The sequence below is a fragment of the Fringilla coelebs genome (assembly GCF_963513975.1).
Source record: "Fringilla coelebs genome assembly, chromosome: 29".
In the NCBI taxonomy this organism is placed as follows: domain Eukaryota; kingdom Metazoa; phylum Chordata; class Aves; order Passeriformes; family Fringillidae; genus Fringilla; species Fringilla coelebs.
In genome coordinates, this window is record NC_140055.1 from 2,769,732 (window position 1) to 2,782,283 (window position 12,552).

At 64.9% G+C, this 12,552-nt stretch overlaps 1 protein-coding gene across 1 annotated transcript; it reads left to right on the forward strand.

The window, feature by feature from the left end:
• Positions 1-771: 771 nt before the first annotated feature.
• HCN3 (hyperpolarization activated cyclic nucleotide gated potassium channel 3) lies at positions 772-8,470 on the forward strand (the record flags this gene model as incomplete). The annotated part of the gene is made up of 8 exons (XM_084223131.1): positions 772-1,082; positions 3,545-3,974; positions 4,107-4,268; positions 4,690-4,908; positions 5,275-5,421; positions 5,914-6,154; positions 6,653-6,817; positions 7,326-8,470. The coding sequence occupies 8 exons, from the start codon at positions 772-774 to the stop codon at positions 8,468-8,470; spliced, it is 2,820 nt and encodes a 939-aa protein (XP_084079257.1).
• Between the last annotated feature and the right edge of the window lie 4,082 nt (positions 8,471-12,552).

A 12,552-nucleotide genomic window follows, 5' to 3' on the forward strand; every position in this document is an offset into this window, starting at 1 on the left:
CCAGGTGGGGCCGGTGGGCGGGGTTAGACACGAGGGGCGGGACCGGTCCCGAACAGCTCCCTCTTTAAGCCACGCCCCCTTCTCGGACCCAGCTGGGCGAGGCCGAGGGGCGGGGCCGGCCAGATCGCCCCGCCCACCCCGTCCCCGAAGCCACGCCTCGCCCTCCTGACGGCGGCGGGACGGTGCCGAGGGGCGGGGTCAACCTATGGGCGTGGCCTATGCTGAGATCCCCGCCCATCGCCTCCGGTAGCCCCTCCCCGTGCCCGCCCACCGTCTTCCAAGCCGCGCCCCCTCCTCGCACCGCTGCCTGCGATGGGGCGGGGCTAGATAGAAGGGGCGTGGTCCCTAGCGGGTAGTCCCGTCCCTCTCTCCTTGAAGCCCCGCCCCTCCTCGGTTCCCCCGGCGGTACCGGGGCCGGACCGGGGGGCGCGTTCTCCTTCCCGAGGCCCCGCCTGACAGCCCCGCCCCGCCCCGCCCGCCGCGGGGTCCCGCCGCCGCCGCCGCTCCGGTGCCGCCCGGGCCTCTCTGCTCCCCGCGCCGCCGCTCCGGTGCCACCGGCGCTTCCCGGCTGCCGGCGGCCGCCGCGCTCGCGCCGGAGCGTGCGCAACAGGCGGGCGCCCGCGGAGCTTCGTGAGCGCTCGGTGAGCGAGTGGCAGCGGGCGGCGAGCGAGCGCCCGCCCGCCCGGGGCCGGGCATGTGCGGCGGGGCGACGGGCAGGGCGCCCGGGCAAGGGCGTTTGAAGGAAACGTGAGGCGAGGCGGCGGCGGCGGGATGGAGGCGGCGCCGCGGCGAAGCCCCGAGCCGCGGGAGAAGCCGCCGGTGCTGGACGGGGAGGCAGCGGGGGCGCCCGCGGGGGCGTCGGGCGCGGCCCCGGCCTCGCCGGCGGCGACGGAGCAGATCGTGGCGGAGGGCGAGGCGGCGGCGGCGGGCACGTTCGTGCAGCGGCAGCTCGGGGCGATGCTGCAGCCCGCCGTGAACAAGTTCTCGCTGCGCATGTTCGGCAGCCACCGGGCCGTGGAGATCGAGCGGCAACGGGTGAAGTCGGCGGGCGCCTGGATTATCCATCCCTACAGCGACTTCAGGTGGGACCGGGGCCCCGCGACCCCCGCCTTGGCACCGGCACCGACCCCCATCCCGGCGCCGGTCCCCTCTCCGGCTCCGGTGCCCGCCGCCGCTGTCCGTGGTGCTGAGCGCGGCCCCGCCGCCCGCCACCGTAGGGGCAACAAGTGCCGGTAGCCGGGGCTCCGCACCGGCCCGGGGAGGCGGCTGCCGACCGCCGGAGCCCGGGGCCGCGCTGCCCCAGCCCCTTCCCGTCGGGGATTATCCCGCCCGCACGGACGGCTCTGTCCTGCCCCGCACCCGCGGGCTCCCGGGGCTCCCGGTGCCCGGGGGCAGCCCGGCTCCGCCGAGCCGCGGAGCTCCGCTGACCCGGCCCCGGGCGTGCGGAGGCGGAGGCGGAGGTTTCTGGGCTTTGCCTGCCCTTAGAGCTTCCCCCGCCCTTCTCGATGCTGTTTTTAATTCGATCAGGAGCCTTCATCCCCCTGGGACGCGGCTCCCCGCGGCTGGAGCGGGGCCGGTCACCCAGCGAGGAGCCGGGCCCGGCTCTCGGTGTCACCGGGATCACAGCGGGAGCTCGGGGATGGATGATGTGGGAGGAACTGGGTGTCACGGGGATGTTGAGTCATATAGGGTGGGCTTTCTCCACGGGGAATGGAGCTGCCAGGCAGTCATCTCCCGCAGCAAGCTGTGACATGGATGATGTCCCCAGCCTGGAGAACAGAGCCAGCACCCGCTGGGGGTCCCTGGCACCTGTAGCCATCCCCCCTCCCCACTGGGCCCCTGCCACTCACCGGGTCCCTTGCACCACCCCAGCATGACACCCAGCCCTGAGAGCCCCTTTTCCCAGGGAAAGCACCTCAAAGTTTGTGAGCCTTGAGCTCGGCAGGAGCGGTTTCTGCAAGCAGCACCGTGAAGGGAGCTGGCAGGTAGACAGACAGAGGGATTACTCCAGTGTTTATCACATTAGGGAGATACATAAAGGCCACGGAGATCAGGGCCCCGAGTGTTCAGTGTGACACTCAGTGAAGGACAAGGCCTGTCCTAAAGAGCTTAAGCCTAAATCTGAAGTGAGAGCTCCAGGCAGGCTTGGGCAGCTGCAGGGATGGGCAGCTTCCCTGCTCAGCTTCTCAGGGCACAGCATGGAGGTGCAGGAGGCAATTCCTCAGCTGGGTCAGGCCCCTTCTGCCTCATTTCCTTCTCTGGCCCAGCAAATCCTGGCAACTGGCAGGAAGGTGTTAATTTGGGAGAGGCTCCTGACCCTGGGGTGGTTTCTGGACCTGACCTTGGGGTGGCTCCATGAGGAGAGGGTGCCTCCCCCTCCTCCCCTCAGGCTCTGGTACTCTCTCTGAAGGAACCTCTCACAGCACTGCGACCTCCTTTCCCTTTCCCTTTCCCTTTCCCTTTCCCTTTCCCTTTCCCTTTCCCTTTCCCTTTCCCTTTCCCTTTCCCTTTCCCTTTCCCTTCCCCTTCCCCTTTCCCTTCCCCTTCCCCAGCTGCAGAGATCCCCCTATCCATGTCCCACCATGGGTGTGGGGTAGGAAATCCCCACAGGCTTCAGCCACCTGTAAAAGCTGGTTTGGATTCACTGGGCACTGAGAGCTGCCCTGAAATCACCTTTGGAGATTTGAGCCTACACCCACGGCCAGGGCTGGGACTAACAGGGGACGCCTGGGGACACCTAAAGCTGGGCTTGCTTTCCCAAGGGCCCATCCAGGCTCTGATGGGGATCCCAGGAGTCACAAGGCTGGTGGAGAAAGTCGTGATCTGTCTGTGTGAAGAATGAAAACATCCCGGTGGCATTTGCATGTGAACAGGGCTGCTGGGTGTCCTGACATATCCAGCTGCTGCCAGAATCGGAATCTCTTGGCTTTCCCTCCCTTCCAAAGCCTCTGAGCCTGCCCACTCTCAGCTGGAGGAGGTGGATGAGGAGTGCCCTCATCCTGCCCAGTGCACGCTGCCACCTCCTGTAGGGTTGGACCCTCCTCCCACCTTCCCCTGGTACCAGCACTGTCTATCCTTGCTTGGCTGCTGCCTGGCTCACCACAGCAGCCTCCCTGATCCTTTTCTGCTGCCCCAGGAGCTCGGCTCTCCGTTTGCATAACCAGCAAAGCTTATCCCAAATCCTGCTAAGCCAACTCGGGCGGTGGCAGGGAGACGGCGGATGACAAGGAGCCTCAAGGGAGCAAAGCCCGCATCCTCTCTGAGATCTCCACGAGGCATGTGGCAGCTTTGGGGTGGGAGCACAGGTGTGCATGCACTGCCCTGCAGTAGAGAGAGAGACGGCCAAGCTCCTACACCCCTTATTCCCACACAGGGTGACTTTTGCACCCCACTTGTGCTCACATCTGTCCTTAGTCATGTGTGTGGGCAGGCACGTGTGTGTGTCTGCTCAGCACCTGCCTCCCTGCGCTGTCAGACCCTAACTTTGATCCTGGGTTTATTGTCTGACTGCGTCCTGCCTGTCCCCTGCATTCCCACCCTGCAGGTTTTACTGGGACCTCATCATGCTGCTCCTGATGGTGGGGAATTTGATCATCCTGCCTGTGGGCATCACCTTCTTCAAGGATGAGAACACACCTCCCTGGATCGTTTTCAACGTGCTTTCGGACACTTTCTTCTTGGCTGACCTGGTGCTGAACTTCCGGACAGGCATCGTGGTGGAGGACAACACGGAGATCATCCTCGACCCTCACACCATCAAAATGAAGTACTTGAAGAGCTGGTTCCTGGTCGACTTCATCTCCTCCATCCCTGTTGACTACATTTTCCTCATCGTTGACCTGGAGACCCAGGTGGATTCTGATGTCTACAAGACGGCGCGGGCCCTGCGCATCGTGCGCTTCACCAAGATCCTCAGCCTGCTGCGCCTGCTGCGCCTCTCGCGCCTCATCCGCTACATCCACCAGTGGGAGGAGGTGAGAACCCCTTGGGGGTCTCCTGCTCAGGGTCCCAGGCCAGGCTGGGGGTCCCCAGCTGGAGGGCAGAGGGCTCCAAGGGCTGTTCTAGGAGGAGAGTTTCTCTTCAGCTCTGTCCTGCATGTTCTCCAGATCTTCCACATGACGTACGACCTGGCCAGCGCCGTGGTGAGGATCTTCAACCTCATCGGGATGATGCTGCTGCTGTGCCACTGGGATGGCTGCCTCCAGTTCCTGGTGCCCATGCTGCAGGACTTCCCTGAGGACTGCTGGGTCTCCAAGAACCACATGGTGGTGAGTGCCCAGACTGGGGTGATTCCAGCTGGGATCTGCCCTGGTGGGGAGAGGATTTGGTTGCCTGTCTCCCACCCCCAGGCTGGAGCTGCTGGGAGACATGCTGGTGAGCATTGTCTCCGTGGTCACAGCAGTGAGATAGGGCAGAGGGAACCTCTGCATCACCTTCCCATCTCAGCCCACCTTGCTGGAATCAGGGAATCCCTCGGGGAGGGAACAGAACACTGGGGCTCCTGCCTCCTCTCCAGAGCAGGGGCTGGTGCCTTTCTAGGGCTTCACAGTCCTCTTCATGGAGGAGAACTCATCCCTTTGGCCTTGGAGGAACCTTCTTCTCACGGGGTCTCTGGGAGGCGGGACCGGGGGGTTCAGGTGCACAACACCTTCCACCAAACCCTTCAGCAGCCCTGTCCCTTGTGTGCAGAACGACTCGTGGGGCAAGCAGTACTCGCACGCCCTGTTCAAGGCCATGAGCCACATGCTGTGCATCGGCTACGGGCAGCAGGCGCCCGAGGGCATGACCGACGTGTGGCTCACCATGCTCAGCATGATCGTGGGGGCCACCTGCTACGCCATGTTCATCGGCCACGCCACCGCCCTCATCCAGTCCCTGGACTCGTCCCGGCGCCAGTACCAGGAGAAGGTCAGCAGGGTGGGGAAGGGTACTGGGGAAAGAGTCCTGGCACAGCTCCAGGAGTGGCTCAGCGCAGCTGCCGTGCCCTACTGATTCCAGAGGTTGGGATCTTTGTCCCTGCCACTCTCCCTCGGGTTGTTGCAGGTGGAGCTCGGGCTGCCCATTGAGAGTGGGGCCATACTGGTGTGCATACTGGGGTGCACTTCTGCACAGTGTGGCCCCATCCTGCCCTCTGCCCTGGCCCACGGGTGTCCTGTCCTTTGCCCCCTTTGGAGCAGGGGTGTCTGTAGCTACACCGCTGAGGGGAAGGGACACATCATCCTGCCATGCAGGTGGTGCCAGCTCAGCCCTGTGTGACTCCCCTTGTCCCCACAGTACAAGCAAGTGGAGCAGTACATGTCATTCCACAAGCTGCCTGGGGACACGCGCCAGCGCATCCACGAGTACTACGAGCACCGCTACCAGGGCAAGATGTTTGACGAGGAGAACATCCTGGGGGAGCTCAGTGAGCCACTCAAAGAGGTGAGGGCAGCACTGTGCTGTGAGCTGGAGGGCAGAGGCTGGTGCTGGCAGGGGCCAAGCTTGGTGATGTCCCCACTTATCGAAACAGGATGACCCCTGTGTGGGTAGAAGTGATGAGAAGGACTCTCTAATATCAGAAGGTTAATTAATTGTTATATTTTGTTATATTACATCTAAACTGAATTTGCCAAGTACTCAGCTTTGTACACAACTGCTCAATATCTCCTGACTGTCAGTCCCGACACACACACACACACTTGGCCCTGATAGGCCAAGGAAACCAAGCACCATCACTTTGGGTAAACAATTTTCATATTGCATTCTACTTTGGCACAACACAGACACAGCAAATGAGACAAGAATTGTTTTTCCTTTCTCTGAGGTTCAGAGAATGCGAAACCCAGAAATATTCTTGGGAAGAATTGTGCCTTGCTTTTCTCTGTGAAGCAAAATGTGGCTACTACACCCACTGAGCCGCTCCTCACCCCACAGGAAATCATCAACTTCAACTGCCGCAACCTGGTGGCCAACATGCCCCTGTTTGCCAACGCTGACCCCAACTTTGTGACAGCCATGCTGACCAAGCTGCGCTTCGAGGTCTTCCAGCCTGGGGACTTCATCATCCGTGAGGGCACCGTGGGCAAAAAGATGTACTTCATCCAGCACGGCGTGGTCAGCATCCTCACCAAGGGCAACAAGGAGACAAAGCTGTCTGATGGCTCCTACTTTGGGGGTGAGGCTGGGCTGGGGGAGCTGGTGGACGGAGTAGGGGCCAAAAGCTGCCCGGGAGCAGAAGCTGGGGCATCCCTAATCTTTCTGCCCGCCCTTCTCGTCTTGCTCAGTGCCAAAGTCTTGGCATCCAGTCAAAGTGCCAAGGTCTTCATGCCAGTTCTGTCTGGCTGGGGCAGGGGGAGCATCCACTGCTGCCCAGGGAGGAGAGGAGTTTGGAGCAGAACATCTGAGCCAGTTTATAGGATATAAACTCCCTCCACAGCTCTGGGAGGGAAACAGGCCAGGCCATCACAGCAGCCACACGTGGGGGTGTCTCCATGGCCTGGAGAGGGAGGAAAATGCTGTCTAGCCAAGGAGACAGGCTGTGGGATCTGTCCCTGCCTCTGAGCCACGCTTTGTGCAGGGTTCTGGGGTGCTGGGCCGTCCTGTTCCTGCTCCCAGGGCTGGCAGGGGGGCTGGGTGGCTGTGTCACCCTGAGGCCAGCCCCGTGTCCCTGCAGAGATCTGCCTCCTGACGCGGGGCAGGCGCACGGCCAGCGTGAGAGCCGACACCTACTGCCGCCTGTACTCCCTGTCCGTGGACAACTTCAACGAGGTGCTGGAGGAGTACCCCATGATGAGGAGAGCCTTCGAGACCGTGGCCATGGACCGCCTGGACCGCATAGGTGAGGAGGAGGCACCTCCTGGGCTCAGCACAGTCACCCCTACAGCCACCCCCAGGGCCCACAGGTCCCCAGACACACAGGTGGTGGAGTCACAGAGCTGGGATGAGTGCCCCAACCCCGTGGGGATGATGGGGAGCATGGGGAAGGAGTCTGCCCTCTCTCTCCCCCCCCCCCAGCAAGATCCTGGCAGTGCCATAGGACAGGCTTCCCTGGGGAAATGTGCACTGCACGGTACTTGCAGTGTTTGGCAGTGACCAGCTGCTTGTCCTCACCCTTCCTTGCCTGTGGAGGACAAGCAGGACCCCAGCCCCCAGTTCCTTTGGAGTCAGGACTCTCCTGTTTTGTCCCTGCTGCTTCCACTGCTCTAATCTAGACTCTTCCCAGAGTCTTGCTTCCCCTGGAACGCTGGTGTGGTTTTATTGTCCCTTCCCCACTGCCACCCTGCCCTCCACGCTGTCCCCAAGAGCCCACACTCCCAGGGTCGGTGACACTCCTGCCTCCCCTCCAGGGAAGAAGAACTCCATCCTGCTCCGCAAGCGAGCCGAGCACAGCTCGGGGCCCCTGAACAACGAGATGATCCAGCAGATCGTGAAGCACGACCAGGACATGGCCCACAACATCCAGGACCTGCAGCAGATGGCGATGGGCCGGGAGCTGAGCGGCAAGCCGGTGATTTGGGAGCCGCTGGTGCACGCACCCCTGCAGACAGCCGCCGCCACCACCAACGTGGCCATCGCGCTGACCCACCAGCACAGCCTGCAGGCTCACATCTTCCTGCCGCCCTCCTCCATCTCCAGCCCGCTCTCTCCCGAAGCCACCCTGCTCACCAAGCCCGTGCGCCGCTCCCAGCCCAGCCTGGGGGGCTCCCGGCCCTCCTCCGTCAGCTCGCCCTCCGGGGCTCCGTCCCACCTGCAGACGCCGGCCGCCGGTTCGCCTTCCTCGCCCATGGTGCAGTCCCAGGCGCCGCTGGAGAGCGGGGGCCAGAGACCCAGCTCGGGGGCGCAGCCCCTGCCCCGCACTGCGCAGAGGGGGGAGATGCCAGCGGGGCCCAAGCAGCCCCCGGCCGGCCCCCAGCCCCAGCTCTCCCGGTCCCGCGGCGCCTCGGTCTCCACCTCGCTGCTGCAGCAAGCGGCGGGCGCCGCGTCCCCCAGCTCCGAGCAGGCGCTGCCGCCGGGGAGAACGCTCCACTACAGCCTGTCCCGAGCCACCGGCTCCCACATCTCGCTCCTGATGCAGCCCCAACAGCTGGTGAAGCACAGGAGCATCCAGGGGCTGCCGGTGGGGCGGCTCACCCAGGATGTCCGGCTCCTTTCCGCCTCCCAGCCCTCCCTTCCCAACAAAGTGGCCCAGCAAGCCGACGGGAGCTCTTTGAAGCAGGGCAGGAAATCTGCAGGGAACCTGGCCCGCAGGTCCTCGCCCTCGGTAGCCGGACTCCTGGCCAAGCAGTGTGCGGGGATGCCGGGCCAGCCCGCACACTCGCAGCAGATGCCTTCGGGATCGCTGGCTCAGCCCGCCCGCTCCGCCGCGGCAGCGTCCACGCCCCAGTCCCCGGGCTCCGCGTCCCGGCAGGCGGCCGGTCCCTCCCGCAAGGGCTCCGTGGCCTTCAGCCCCGAGGTGGAAACGGCGAAGCCCAAACTCTCATCCAACATGTGAGTCCTGGCGGCGGCCACGCGGGCAGGAGGGAGCCGGGCATCCCGGCGGCAGAGGCGGCAGGAGAAGCAGAGCAGCAGCCCCGCCGTGTCGGAGGGAAAATGAGGTGAGAGGCAGCAGCCGGGGCCGTGGAGGGGCTGTTTCAGGCACGGGGACACGGCAGGGATGGGCATGGGGCCAGCTGGAGGAGGAGGGGCTCTGCTGACTGCCCCAAGGGGGTCACCCTGCCTGGGCTCTCCCCTCCTTGCTCAACACCATCTGTGAGTTCTGCCGTCCTGCCGGGGGCGTAGGACAGGTCAGAGCCCTTGCCCAAACTCTGGCCTCTCTGGGGAGCTCAGCTCCCCATAACTGCGCCTCGGGGGCTGGGTCCCCCACGCTCTGTGCCGCGTGTCCCACAGCCTGTCCTCGGAGCCAGGCTGACGCTGGCAGCTCCTCCAGCCTGTCCTCTGTCACAGCAGGGGCTGCCGATGCCCACCTCGATCCCCAGACTGCTCTGCCCAGCCCCTTTGCCTTTAGGGTGAGGAGGAAGAGGCACCCCCTGGGCCCTCTGCTCAGGTGGAGGGAGGAGGCTGGAGCCCACGGCAGGGGCATGGGGGGTCCAGGGTCAGCACTCCCCCTTCCCAGAGTGCCAGGACCACCTGGGGGTCCTGGGCAGGGCTCCCCTGGTGTGATGAGTGCCAAGGGGCAACGCTGGGGGGGCAGAGGAGCAGCCCCCCAGTCCCTCTCCCCTGCTTGTGGGACCGTTTTGCCTCAGAGTGCCAGTGAGGTTGGGATGTGCTGCTGGGCAGGGCTCTGCCCCACACCCGGGCACTGTGGCTGCCCCTCCACGGGCCCCCAGGGGGGCAGCCCGGGGGGATTCTGCTGCCTGCAGCTCCAGGAGGATGCTCAGAGGGTCAGTCCAAGGGGACCCTTCTGTGACCTCAGGATGATGTCCACAAGATCATCTGGGATGACCCTTCTGTGGCTCCAGGAGGATGCTCAGAGGGTCACCTGCAGGGCCCCCACTGCCTGTGGCTCCAGGAGGATGCTCAGCCCGGGCTCTGCTCCCCTGCCCTGCCCTGCAGTCCCATTTCCAGGTCACCTGGAGATGCCAGTCAGCGGTGCCACGGGAGCAAAAGGCTGTCACAAAGAGATGCCAATCCCGGGCAGCGCCTGGGTGACGTGTAGGGCTGTGGGGTCACCCCCCGTCCAACAGGGGGTCCCCACAGGTGCCCCTCCCCTCCAGAGACAGTAGTGTGCAATGTGTGTGCGAGTCGTGGCTCTGCCAAGCAGCCGAGCTCTGCTTCCAGTGTCGCTTTGGGCCAACCGTGTTCAGTCCTGGTTAGAGTAGTGTCCCCTCCGTCCCCACCGCGCTGTGCCAGCTGCTTCCCACTCCCGGAGTCAAGAACCATGGCTTGTCTTCGTGCTCTGGGGCTGAGCGGGGCCCGCCGGAGCCCCAGCGCAGCGGGCGAGGTCTCGTTGCCCTCGGTACTTCCCGAAGTGAAGTGTCCCGTTCTCCACCCTCGTGTTTTGGGAGCAGTCCGGAGCGCGGCGCTGCTCTGGGAGCACCAGCCCACCATGAATCCCGGCAGTTCCTGCCACAGGGGATGTCCTGCACTGCCTTTTTTCCCATGGATTTCAACCGCCCTCCCTTGCTCACCCCGCTCCGTCCCCGCGGTCCGTCGGGCGGGGAGCTGCAGCGGAGCCGCGTTGTCCCGAATCCCCCGGGCTGTGTTCACCCTGAGTGATGTAGATGTCTTAGCGGTCATCCCAGCGCCCCGCGGAGCGTGCGGGCCGGCTCGGACAGCCCCGAGCTCCCTCCCCGCTGCACAGCCCCGTGTCGGGAGCCGGAGCCACCCCGCGCTCCCGGCACCGCGGCACCGCGGGGCCCGGTGCCCACCCCGGGGCTGGGGGTGCCGGCCGAGCGCGGGCGCGAGTTTAGCCACCAAAGACCATGATCCTCCACTCTTGCACTCACGGCAGTCGATGTACAGAGCTTGTAGTTTTCATATCGCAGAGAATTTAAGAGCGTTTTTTTATTTTTTGGTCGTTGTACATAATGGATTTAAATAATAAAGAGAGATTCTGAGCTGGTCTGGGGGAAACTCCTTCTGCACGTCCTGCGACCCCACAGCAGCGTGCCCGGGGATGGGGCAGGACAAGGGGATGCTGCAGCACCCCGGCTCCAATCCTGCCCTTCTGCAGAGCCGGGAGCAGCCGGGAAACCCTCGGGAGCCACCGAGGGGCCTCTCCCAGGCCCCGCGGAGCCCAAAGGCAACAGGTCCCCTCCCACCCACCCCTGTTCCTTTCGGCCCTGGGCAGATTAATGTTTAATCTTTGGTTATTTTCCCCTTCCATCTCCGGTGCCTTTATTGCGGGGGGGAGGGGCGGGTTTGATACCGCCTGATTGCAGAGCAGCGCTCGAGGCATTAACGCGATTAAATGAAGGTCACACAGCGCAAGGTGGGCCGGGGCACCCGAGCCACGGGCACTGCGGCACCTGGAGCGGCTCCCGGGGCACAGCCGTGCTCTGGCTGCGCCCTCGTCACCTGCCACAGCCCCCAGGCGGGACACGGTGGTGGCAGGACACGGTGGTGGCAGGACTCAGGTGCTGGTGGCCACCCCGCTGTGCCCTGCCCGGTCTCCCCACCGCAGGCCCGCCTTACCGGGGCAGCCCCTGCCACAGCCCGGCGCTACCGGGGCAGCCCCTGCCCGCAGAACGCGTTACCGGGGCAGCCCCTGCCCGCAGCCCCCCGTTACCGGGGCAGCCCCTGCCCGCAGCCCCCCGTTACCGGGACAGCCCCTACCCGCAGCCCCCCGTTACCGGGGCAGCCCCTGCCCGCAGCCCCCCGTTACCGGGACAGCCCCTGCCCGCAGCCCCCCGTTACCGGGGCAGCCCCTGCCACAGCCCCCCGTTACCGGGACAGCCCCGGCCCGCAGTCCCCCGTTACCGGGGCAGCCCCGGCCCGCAGCCCCCCGTTACCGGGGCAGCCCCTGCCCGCAGAACGCGTTACCGGGGCAGCCCCTGCCCGCAGTCCCCCGTTACCGGGGCAGCCCCTGCCCGCAGCCCCCCGTTACCGGGGCAGCCCCGGCCCGCAGGACGGTGCTGGCGGCCCCCACCCCGCTCCCCGCAGGAATTAGGCTCCGTGACACACCAAGAGCTCAACGCTGATTAACGGTTTCTCTCTAATTTGATTATTTCAGATTACACCGCAGCCAGCCTGATTAAGGGGGCGCAGGGCAAAAAGAGAATTTTTTGGCAATGAATTCCAGCGTATGTCCTGTTCCTATTCCAACACTCTCCCGTCCGGTTTGTGTCCCTCGGCAGGGCTGGCGGCCGAGGCACAGCGACCACCGGGTCACGGCAGAGCCCCGCTGCCCGCCCGGGGCTGAGGGCACAGCCCCGGGACACGGGGGCCCCGCAGAGCCCCGGAGATGCGGGCAGAGCCCCCGCCCGTCCCCGGTTCCCGCTCCCCAAGGACACCCGTCCTGCAGCCGGAGGTTCTGCCCCGAGCCCCCGCGTCCCGGTGGCGGCGGGAGGGGGATTAGAGGGCACCACGGAGAGATTAATTAACGCGGGTGAGCCGGGATTAGGGGATTCGGGGCGGGCGCCAATCTCCGGGGCGGGGGTTGCCGGGCAGGAGCTGCGGGCAGCAGCGGGAAGGTGGCACCGCGTGTGCTCTGCCCGGGTCACCCCTGCGGGGTCCCCTCGAGGGTCCGTGGGCAGCTGGACCCCCTCCCCCGGCACCCGGGAGCTCCCCCGGGCACACGGGCCTGTGATGCAACCCACCCTCCACACCTGTACTGCGCCCTATACCTGTGCAGCGCCCACACCTGCACAGCGCCCCACAGCCGCTCTGTACCCTAAAACTGCCCTGCACCCCACAACTGCTCTGCACCCCACAGCTGCTCTGTACCCTAAAACTGCTCTGCACCCCATAACTGCCCTGCACCCCACAACTGCTCTGCACCCACACCTGCACAACGCCCCACAGCCGCTCTGTACCCTAAAACTGCTCTGCACCCCACAGCCGCTCTGTACCCTAAAACTGCTCTGCACCCCATAACTGCTCTGCACCCCACAGCCGCTCTGTATCCTAAAACTG